This window comes from Lissotriton helveticus, chromosome 6 (genome assembly GCF_964261635.1).
Source record: "Lissotriton helveticus chromosome 6, aLisHel1.1, whole genome shotgun sequence".
Taxonomy (NCBI): Eukaryota; Metazoa; Chordata; class Amphibia; order Caudata; family Salamandridae; genus Lissotriton; species Lissotriton helveticus.
In genome coordinates this window covers 1,235,453,610-1,235,465,572 of record NC_136067.1, presented here as the reverse complement: position 1 = coordinate 1,235,465,572, position 11,963 = coordinate 1,235,453,610, and the positions used below count along the sequence as shown (strand labels likewise).

General features: G+C 41.1%; 1 protein-coding gene across 3 annotated transcripts in view; it reads right to left on the bottom strand.

Moving 5' to 3' along the window:
- Nucleotides 1–1,401: 1,401 nt before the first annotated feature.
- The window catches only part of KAT14 (lysine acetyltransferase 14), a 532,685-nt gene continuing 522,123 nt past the window's right edge, over nt 1,402–11,963 (bottom strand). For all 3 annotated transcript variants that reach the window (XM_078648952.1, XM_078648953.1, XM_078648951.1), the window contains one exon: nt 1,402–2,120. In XM_078648952.1, coding sequence (XP_078505078.1) covers nt 1,947–2,120 — 174 coding nt within the window. In that variant the 3' untranslated portion in view covers nt 1,402–1,946. The remainder of the gene's footprint in view (nt 2,121–11,963) is intronic.

Sequence of the window (11,963 nt, the reverse complement as noted above, 5' to 3'; positions counted from 1 at the left end):
CTATTCCCCTCCAGTCATTGGGGCATCTCCCCTACTCTCCCCCATGCCTGCCCTTGGTCATTCCCTATCTGGAGCCCATTAGCCCTACTTTCCCCCACCCAGCCCCACCATCTTGCCCTTTACCTGACCGACGTGCTATGTCCCCAGGGCTCCACAGAGGCCGCACACCTCATGGAGCCCCTCCTCCCTTCGTGGACAAGCGGAGCGGGCAACTCCTCAGATGCCGCTAGATTCCTTCCTCTGCTGTTTCCGAGGCTCTGTATACGTGCAGCCCACGGACTGGGTCTGCTCGTCTCTGCTCTGCCCTCTGAGGCCAGATCGCGCCTGAAGCTTGCTCTCTACATGGGCCGGCCAGCCTGACATATTCCCCAGTTGGGCATACAACGCTCCCCCTCCTCCCCCGCTCGGACCCAGCCTTCTCAGACGACCATGCTAACGCACGCCCGGCCTCTGCCATTACAACGGCCACTCCCTGCTGACCAGAGTGGCCGCGCGCACACACTGCAAGCGGTGCAGCCCCCGGAGAACACCCGGACCTTGGCGGCGAGCATGCCAACACCGCTGCGGCCACCCCTGCAGATGCCTAGCGAGGGACACAAGCCGGGAAAAATAGCACCTCCTGGATGACCAGGTCCATCCTGCCAGCTTACCTCACGAGGCGCATTGCCTCGGCCACCAACGACTCGCTGGACATGGTAGGGATATTTGACACAACCCTGCGCCTACAAGACACCACAAAAAGCTACCTAACAAAGCAACACCACAAGGTTAGGCTACAAGTCACCAGGTCACCTGTACCTAAAATGGTGGCTGGTAGCCCAAGAGGGGCCTCTAAATAAGTGTTAGGCTACAATTGGGCTGTTAACCAGCCCAACACAAAATTGGAGTCATTGGACTGCGCCACTCTGCCAATCTGCCCGGGGTAAGACCACCCCTTGGTCAGCTGCCCCCGAAAGCCCCCCTTGTCGCCACAAGGGTACGAGCAACACTTAAGTCTTAAGAATCTTTTTTTTTGCATTTCGGCATGCACAGCTGCCTAAATCCCGTGTTATGCTTGTGATTCAACATTAATCTAGGCGTACAAAGCTGAACGTCACCAATACATACAGTGGGTCATAAATCCTAAGAAAAGGAGGAATGACAGGTGAACCCGTACAAAAACCTTGTTTGTTTTTAGGAGAATAATCCCACTAACATGTTTTGCAGGAAAGTGCCATGTAAAAAAAGATTTGCTTTTTTTTGCAACAAATTTAAATAACATGCAAAATGTGCCTATATCCCACAATATACAACCCTCCAGTTGTAGAATTTGGCATCTTTATAAAACTTTGTAGGCAGAATTATAAGTTTATACTCCCTAATCAAAAAGACCCCAAAATATAAATGAAGTATATTCTCTTATTCAGCGATATCCACATCCATTTTTATTTGCTTTCAAACAATTGACATCAGGTACAGTTTGCCAGTCATGCTGCATGTGTGCTACCTGGGCCATAACTTTATACAGACCGCTTTGACCGATCATGTTCTTCACTATGTGTTATCAAACGGTGCACTCCGCACTAGCAGGGCTCCGACTTTCTTTTAATGTCATGCCATTTAAACGTATCACAGTGCAATGGCTAGTACTAACTGGATTCAGATAAGATATGTCTCTCTAATACTCTGAAGTATACCTCACTGTTTTTGTTCCAGGGCATCAGAGCTATTGAGCGACTTGCTCAATTTAGATCGTTCTTTAATCCTGTCCAAAACAGTTTTCTGGTAATGCCTTGAGAAACCCGACCAGAAAGGTTTCACAATTGTTGTAGAAGGCTATTCGCGGACTTTGGCAGCAAAATGGACAGTATGATTCTATAGTTGCACATCTGTTTGTCTGAGAGTGTCCTTGAACTTTACAGGTCCATGTCAGGCCATGCTCGCCATTTCTGAATTTTATCTGCAGATCATCTTCGGAGCCGTAGTAAAAATGCATGTTTGCATTCCTTGCTGTCCAAGGGGTAGTACTTGTCATAGAAGTCCAATACATATTCCTCAGTCTTAAATCCAAACTTCTGGTACAGCAGCATAGCAGGGTTACTTGCAGATACGTGAAGAATAACATCTTTGCCCATGCAGGTCTGCCAAAGGAAAGAAATTAAACATAAATGTGACTAGATAATCCAAGGGGATATGCGTAGATGTATAAACTCAGATTAATCTGCAGGTATAGAAAATAAGGAGGCTTGTAGTCAGTTCTCAACTTTAAACCGATAACCGATTACATTTTTGTAACTAATACAGGTATAAGCAACACCAATAGAAAAGAGTGTGAGGAACATCAAAAAATAATCAAGAAATTACGTTAATGAGAACATTTACAGTTTACGAACTTATTAAAGTGGTATACAAACACAAGGAATGGCACTTTCTGCACACATAAACTTCGACTTTCAAAATCAGAACGTACAAGCCAGCATGTTCAAGAGGGAAAACGAGAAAATAGTTGCTCGAATTAAGTGCAGCCATCCCATCACTATAGCACTTTGGTGTTTTTCTTGCAAAAGAAACTCAAATTATGCAGAATCCGACATTTTATTCCCTTGGGCATTAGATAAATTACTGAGTAGTGATGAAGGTAAATTTAGGTTACATATAGAAAAGAGCACAAGTGTACCTATGATGGAACAACTGGCTCTCTGGAAAAGGTTAAGGATGACAAGGAAGAGTAGCTGTATTAGAAAATATATAGAAATAGCCTTGAATACTCAAGTAATATAGGCCATTCTGCAACTTGCTTCCCGCTGTCTCAAATATCTAAGTAAGTGTTTTCAATATCACAAATGTCAAAAAACATAATTCACTGCACCAGTGAAAACAAAACTCACCTATCCCCATCACCCATACACATAAAAGTAGGGTTTTCAACTAAGATCTTACTGTGTGGTGTCGTCCCTGTCCAGGTCAGACGGCTCTATAACACTTGGGGGGGGCGGTGATGTGATATTATGTATGTATATGTATATATATATACATATATATATATATACATATATGTATATATATATATATATATATATATATATATATATATATATATATATATATATATATATATATATATATATATATATATACACACACATATATATATATATACACATATATTACCTACTGGCGGTCGCCAGTAGGTATATATAGATAGAATTTTCAAAAATCCCATAGAGAAAAAATCCTATGTCAAATAACTTTGGCGTTTGTGGACGGAATTGGCTGAAATTTTCAGGAAAATGGCACATTTTGTTTCTGAGCAGCCCCTGAAAATTGGGGGGGGGGGGGTTCGTCCAGGAGGGGTCGAGAAAAAAGGGGGGTCCCAAAACGTGTTTTTAACATTGAGTTTTCCATAGGGCGGTTGGCCTCACTTTTAGCCCGAACGGCTGAATGGATTTGCACGAAACTTGGCAAAATTGTAGGGACTGGTAGCCCGATGTGCCTTTTGTAGGTCTCAATATATGTGCTACAGTGGATTTTGAGAAATTAACGTTTAAAAAAAGATATATATCTGTAACAGCGGACCGGGCAGCGCTCCAGTACGCGTACTTTTCGCGCAACGGAGCTTTGTGAAGCGAAGCTGATTGGTTCTCCGGCGTCTGTAAACATTCCAAACAGTCCGTAGCGGCCGCCATCTTGTCTCTTGGTAGGATCGAGAGACAAGAGGAGGCCAAAGCAAAGGGGCAAATGACCATAAGGGGGCATAGTAGATCCTCGCTGACCCCCTAGGTTTGATGTGGAGGTTTTAAAAGGGCCCCGCGGGGCAAAAAAAAATAATTATAATAATAATCGAACGGCTGAATGGATTTGCACGAAACTTGGTAAAATATTAGGGACTGGTAGCCCGATGTGCCTTTGCTAGGTCTCAATATATGTGCTCCAGTGGATTTTGAGAAATTAACGTTCAAAAAAAGATATATATCTGTAACAGCGCTCCGCTTCGCGTAACGGAGGTTTGCGAAGCCGATTGGTCATTCTGTCACTGGGCTATAGTTGGGCTACATCTGGCTGATATTTGGGCTACATTTGTTTTTTTTGTCTCTGGCGGCCATCTTTGGGCTACATTGGGCTACATTGGGCTTCATTGGGCTTCATTGGGCTACATTTGGGCTCCAACATATATATATAGGCCAATGTAGCCCAATATATATTTTTCAAAGTTAATTTTCGTAAAAACCACTGGAGCATATATCTTGAGACATAGCAAAGGCACATCGGGCTACCAGTCCCTACAATTTTGCCAAGTTTCGTGGAAATCCATTCAGCCGTTCGAGCTAAAAGTGAGTCCAACCGCCCTATGGAAATGAAGGAAATGAATGGGTAATTTGTAATTAGCAAATAGCTCATCGCAAACTAGGAATGGTAAAGAATCGCTATTTATTCCTTAAAGTTCGCTATTTAGGAAATGCAAAAAACTTTGATGATACATATGGCGGTTCATCTCTAACAAGATAAGAAGCATAGGGATAGATTTATGATGACTGGCGCATCACCAGGGATGTGTTAGTCATTCTGTGCCGCTGTTCCGTCACCTATGGTGTGCTGCATTTACAATGCGGCGCATCATGGGGCAAAAACAGCACAGATGCGTGATGTATCTGTGGCGTAAAGGTGGCGCATTGCTGGAGTTGTATCGCAAGTGTGATGAAGCTCCAGCAAGGGTCGGGGGTGCCCCTGTCGCAGGGTTTCTGTTCTCACACAGAACTGTGGACAGAGGATTGGAACCTCGGCGAATTAGGGTGCCCCAAAACTCACCTTAGTAATCAAAAACCCCTTAGCAAGCTAGGTACAGTGTCACATTGGATATAACAAACTCTCAATGTTTAGACAATCCAGAATATGAACTTATAGTACCTCAGGATACGTGGAACTCATGAACAGTCGGTCGTTATATATTTCTTAGAAACCAGAACATGGAGTTAAGAAGAACACATGTGTATTTGAAATGTTTATTTACTAATGCCGTCTTCTCAGGCGTAGTATCTTAGATAATACAAGTACACATATTATCAGTAGCAAAATTACCAGCATAGTTACTAGTACATAAAAAGCGAATGGTGACAGTATGTTAACATGCTGTAAATGAATAAGAGTTAGCAACACTTATAAGCAGCCACGGGCCGTGGAGGGAGTTACGGTGGGGCAGGGAGGCGGGGAGGGGGAGGGGCAGGGTGGAGAGGGCTCCACCCTGCCCCTCCCCCTCCCCGCCTCCCTGCCCCACCGTAACTCCCTCCACGGCCCGCGGCTGCTTATATCTCACCCTCCCTAATACACATATTATATTATTTGCTAAGAAGGTCTGTTTGTGTTGGTTTAGGGCGTGCCCATACTTTAGTGTCTTAGATTTGAAGGAATCACATCAGCATACACCAGCTCTCTCTTCATGTGAACCGCATCAACTGTTGTGTATGTGTGTTCGGCAAAGCAATATAAAACCCGCCTCATGCCCAGAATTGGCAGAAGCTGCACTTATGTTATGAGTATGAAGTCGTGGAGATCAGACCTCATAACAATTCTGTATCGTGTTGTTCTTGAAACTTCAGCACTCGCTGTACAGATATAGTTTAACAAGCAAAGCAGATAGTAGAGCAATAACATATTATTCTCATGTAAACCACGATGAACTACTAGGTTGAAAGCTAAAGCAACAACTAAGTGTCGTGTGCAGAAGTTGCAAAAAAGGAAAAATGGCGTTTAAACCGGTAATGAGCCCATGCTAACTTAACACGGTGTAAAGATATCCAGGACCTAGATGACACCTCCCCATGATCCGGAAACGAACTGAATAAGATAATAGAAGTGCCATCTCATGAGAGCAGATTGCAACTTTATATGTGGACGGTCCGCAAGGTAAAACATTAAAAACTAGGAAAATTTAATGCTAAAGAAAAATAAAACAGCCAAGTACTTTATCGAGTCTTAAGCCAATAGGCAAGCTAAATAATAAAAACTTGACAAATAAGTCAATGAATTGTCAATGAAATGCTAGTACTCAGCATATCAAACATGAAAAAGGTCTATGACATAACTGTGTATGCAAAATAAGCTGCAACAGCCTCCAATAGGAAGTCACCGTCTTCATCCGAAAAGAGTTCAGCCATCCAATTTAAAAGCGGAAAAGAACATACGTGCTCTCCCAGCACCGGATCCTCTATCACCATCAGAGGACAGCTCGGTGGGTTTTCAAGAAAGCTCTGTTCCAAGAAAGACTGTGTTGCCGCCAGTAAATTCCAGGGACCAATTAGTCCATGCATCAATGCCACAGCCATAATCCTTTCGCCAGGACAAACCAACTCGTGAGTAATGATAGGAGTCATCAGCTGATTAAAGTCGACGTCAGGAGAAACCGGTCCGCAGAGACACAAATCAATGGCCCAATCGAAATCACAGGTCAGGCAGTGAAATACAGGCTGGACACAGGTGAAGTAGGAGAATCGAAAAGATAATCCATATGCCGTGCTTAATATCGCCAACGGCATTGTGCCATAATATTCTAGCATGCGATTGCGGAACAGTGTCAGCAGCTGCAGGGCGGGAGCTTGCACAGGAGGGACATCCATATTTAAAAATGTAAAAAAGCACAAGAGCGTCCGCTGGTAATGCAAGTAAAAATGGGAATCCACGAAGCACAGTGGAAAAAAATAGAATGAAAGAAAGCAGGGATGACTCCAAAGATTTTCTCAAATGAAGTCACGAGACCACTGGTAACAACTTTAAAAAAGTGCGCCAGGGCCTTTGTGGAGGACGCGTTAAAGATAGTCCGAACCATCTTGCTGAAATGGAAAGGCGAATCAGTATTGAAAAGGGTCTGCACCTCTGTACGGGTGTTCGCTATGTGAAGCACGAAAGTTTCACGGGCCGAACTCAAGGCCACCTCTCTCTGAGACAAAAGAGCTCTTATTCTTGCCATGCCGTTGAAATCTGCTCCCAAGGTTGGTATTTGTGGCCAGATTGAAAACTCCCTATGTTCATGTGTGGGAGGAAATAGAACATTTCTGCAGCAAATAACCCGTTCACTTACTGTTACGATAAAAGGAATACTTTTAATTAACCCAGAACAATCTTCATTATTGAGCATCAAATAACTACCATTTTCCAACAACTTGAACGTGGGGATGATAGCAGGAACTGGCGTGCCTTGCAACACGCAAGCCATATTTGGTCGGTGTTTGTTGCATGAACCGTGTAACTGTATGTGCCTACACATTAGTGAATGATCTGGCGTCTCAGTGCATTCCTCTCCATTCAGATAAACTTCTTGATCATCTTTGAAACATCTGTATGTGTATGGAAGCGACCAGACCTCATGAAGAAAAGCACTACCTAAAGGTTCATAACGACCTATTGGTATATATTTCATACAATTTGAAAACTTATATAAAGCAAAAGGCAGCGTTATTAAACCGTGGATAAGGCACGTTGCCAAAAACCCCGCAATCCTCTGCTGATGATGTCACTGAGCATGTCATGAATGATGTAATATGTGACATCATCAGCAGTGGATTACGGGTAATAGTATCTCTAGTTTACTCCACTATAGCTGTCTTTCTTTTAACATAAGTGTCTGTTTCCTTCCCTTATACTTACTGTTCTTTTTTTTAAAACATTTTTTTGGTTCACTTCCGGTTCGCGTACCGGCGAGCGAACTGGGAAGCGAACTACGAGAAATAGAGGTTGGCACAGTTCCAAATATTGTACCAATTTTTTAATAACGGGGAGGTAGTTCTGAAAAGAACTTTTTTTTTATTGTTTTTGTTGTTTTATATTTTTTTATTATTTTTCTGAACATTTTTTTACTTTTTTTGAATTTTTCTGAACAGTTTTATATTTTTTGGGGTTTTTCTTGCAGGGGGCAATGAAAACGATTCATTGTAAAGGGCTCAACAGGAGCAACAAAACAAAAAAAAAGTATTTATTATTTGGGGCGTTTCGTACAAACTTGCATATGATAGTCAATAGCTCTGTTGATCAGAGTGATGCTTCTTTCTCCGTAGCAAATGAATCCATTGCAATATACGCAGACGTGTTTTACTTCATGAAATCTCGTTTGAATATTTGGCACCATCTCCCTGCCCTCTGGTCCCGTTACTTCCGGTACAACAGATCTTCTGGCCATAATAGGGAGATTATCTAGGTCGTTACGAAACTGTGCAGCACTGTAGTTGTTAGGATGCCACCTAGTCATATGGCGATGCATTGTGTAGTTTCCGAAACTGTATTTTTTGTCGGTCCCTCTGGACAGTCTATCTTGACATATAAGGCAAGTTACGTATCTTGCATTTACTTTTTTCTGACCTTTGGGAATTTTAAAAAATTGCCAAATGAAGTTTTCTTTCCGGTGAGACGTCCTGGGCTCCTCAGGCAAAAAGTGCCTCTCTTCGTGCTCGTCGTCCTGTTCCTCTTCTTCCTCTTCTTGCTGAATTATAACTTGAGCAGGTGGTCCACTCTTCCTTGGATGTGGTGGAGGTGGTGGGGAAGCACCAGCTGAAGCTACTAAAGAAGCCATTGCTCACTGGTAACAAAGGGTCTTTCTCTCACAATGATGAAAGTCAGAGTGAGGAAAGAAGGAGGGATTTTCATCATTTGGGAAAAACAATAGTTCTCAACCAATGAAAAGTGTTCATTTTAGATTATATGACCTAGTCTTACATCATTAGGAAACCAAAAGTGAAATGAACCAATGAAAAGTGTTATTACCAAGTCACATGACCTGCTGTGTTTACGTTAAGCGCTTTGCAGGGCCTCCCGGTTTGCTTCCAGAAACCTGTGCTTTGCGACTCGGTAAGCGTACCAGTTCGCTAACGTAGCACGTCATATGACGTATCACGCGACAACGCGAAACGTCATGGGGACGGGAGGCGTCACGATGTTGTTTTCTAACGCGGCAGTTGCGGTAAAGAAACGTTTACCGGCTCGCGGTCTATTTCGCGGCATCAAGGTCAGCTAACGGGAAGCTTCCCGATTCGCGAAGCGGGAACGAAGAAAAAAAAATATTTAAAAAAAAAATTATTAATAAACATATAAAATATATTTTTGGATTTAAAGAAGAATACATTTTACAGCTACAGATATTAGCTGTTAAAAAACCAATGAAATTCACTGAAAAAAACATAGGTTATAGACCATATATAGTTAGGAATTAGCATTTACAAAACCTTGAAAATTCACTGAAAAAAACATAGGTTATAGACCATATATAGTTAGGAATTAGCATTTAGAAAACCTTATTTTACTCACACAAAACCATTGAAATTCCATATATAGTTAGTTGCACTAACTATATATCGCGCACCCGCAATCCACTGCTGATGATGTCACATATTACATCATTCATGACATGGTCAGTGACATCACTGATGACATCACTGATGACATCTCAAATGACATCACTGATGACATCACTGATGACATCTCAAATGACATCACTGATGACATCATGACACACCAATACCAGTTACTACATACGCACTCACTGATTCCTACGTCTACACACACATTCACTCATTCACCCATACAATCACTCATACATACAGTCACTCATTATTACAACACTATCATATGCACTCATACACCTATGCAGACAGTCACACACTGCCACTCATCCATGGAGTTACTCACACACCAAGTCAGTCCTGTAAAGAATCAATCACACTTCCATTTCTTCATCTATACAGTTAAACACAGAACACCATACTTCAGTGACATCACTTATGACATCACTAATGACATCTGAAATGACATCACTGATGACATCTCAAATGACATCACTGATGACATCATGACACACCAATACCAGTTACTACATACGCACTCACTGATTCGTAAGTCTACACACACATTCACTCATTCACCCATACAATTACTCATACATACAGTCAGTTATTATTAGAACACTATCATATGCACTCATACACCTAGTCAGTCCTGTGAAGAATCAATCACACTTCGATTTCCTCATCTATAGTTAAACACAGAACACCATACTTTTCACACATATACTAACACATACTTACTCTCTTATACAATCACCGATACAAGTACACATTGATATGCACAGCGTCACACACCTCCCAGCCAGCCACACACACACTCAGTCTTCCATCCATCCAGTCATTCTTCAATATGTAAAACGTATTTAAACTTTACAAAAACACACAGACACTAGATGATGTCATCAGTGATGTCATCAGTGATGTCACTGACCATGTCATGAATGATGTAATATGTGACATCATCAGCAGTGGATTGCGGGTGCGCGATATATAGTTAGTGCAACTAACTATATATGGAATTTCAATGGTTTTGTGTGAGTAAAATAAGGTTTTCTAAATGCTAATTCCTAACTATATATGGTCTATAACCTATGGGTTTTTCAGTGAATATATATATATATATATATATATATATATATATATATATATATATATATATATATATATATACATATACACACACACATCATCCATCCAGTGGTTGCCAGTAGGTAGTTATGGTTAAGACCATGTTTCCATAGGAAAAGCATTTTCTGACTTGCCCATAACTTTGGTGTTATTTGACAAATCTTCACGGAATTTTCCAAATAGAGCATCAAGTTGTTTTTTGTTGTGCATGGAATGTTTCCCTGTGATCCGTCAATTGGTGGCCAAACAAAATGTGTTTCCCATGTTAATTACCATGAATCTTTAGAATCGTCTACAGCCCGAACCCTTGGACGGAATTAGACCAAATTTGGCAGAAAGGTAGATTTTGTTCGGAGATCACATTTTTTGTTTGGTGTAAATCCGATCAGTGGTTTTAAAGATATTAAAAGAATACCAAATTTGTATATCTGGGTGGAGCCATGCGAACAGATCTCATGGTGGGATCTGATGAGCTGCCCACACTTCAACCAGGAAGTGTTGACAGCCATTTTAGAATCAATATACATTATATCATCCAACTGAAATGCATTGTAGTCAATGGCAGGTTTTGAGCGACACAAAAAGGAGAAAGTATAAAGGGTGATAACAGATTTTAGTTACAATATAAATCATTTGTTGATGGCACTGTACTCATTGTAGGAATAGTGGTGTTTTCTAAGGTGATGTTACCCTGTGAAAAAGCCTTCTACTGGGATTTCGCGAATCATGTTTGACAGAAAACAGTTTGTTTTCTCATGATTTCCTCAGAGGTTATGGAGGGTGCTCAAGAAGCTAAAATGAGATAATTTCTGTAAATTCAAACAATCTTTCTCAGCCATATGAAACTGAAGTCTGACATTCTCAGTAAACCATGTTCCTCCAACTGGAGCAACAAGTGTATGAAAAAATACTTATATAACGACATAGAAAGGGGGCATTAAAGTATAAATAAAGAAACACAGATCGTTATAGCGATAGAATCTTTTTATTTATATCAAATAGAGGAATAATCATCTTAAATTTACATTCCAATAGTTATATCAAACAATTCATTGAAAAGAGACTTGCATATTGAATATGACATAACAACCCTATCACTCAGTGATACTTATTCATTCAACCTTCAGTCTTGTTAACCTGTCCATAGAATTAACTATGCCGTGTACATGATGATGAAGTCCCTCATCAATGTAATGTTCTCATTAATAACTTATTTGAGGGATACTTCCATCTATATATTAATTTGCTTGTGAACACAACGTTTTCACAAGAGATAACAGATATTCTTATCTGTATAACAGCATGATAGAATTAGTAAGGTCAGAGTTGTTTCGTCAATGATCAAAGTTGTTGGAAACTAAAGTTTCATCTTCATCATGGCTTGTTGAACTCCACGTGTTTCGGCTAAACAGCCTTCATCAGGAAGCCATGGTAACTTGAACCTATAAAAATGTATGTATTAAAAACGAGCTGGGTTTGGGTCAATCAGCCCTCCAAAACGTTTGATCTATTACTTTAGTAAGTGCGTCACAA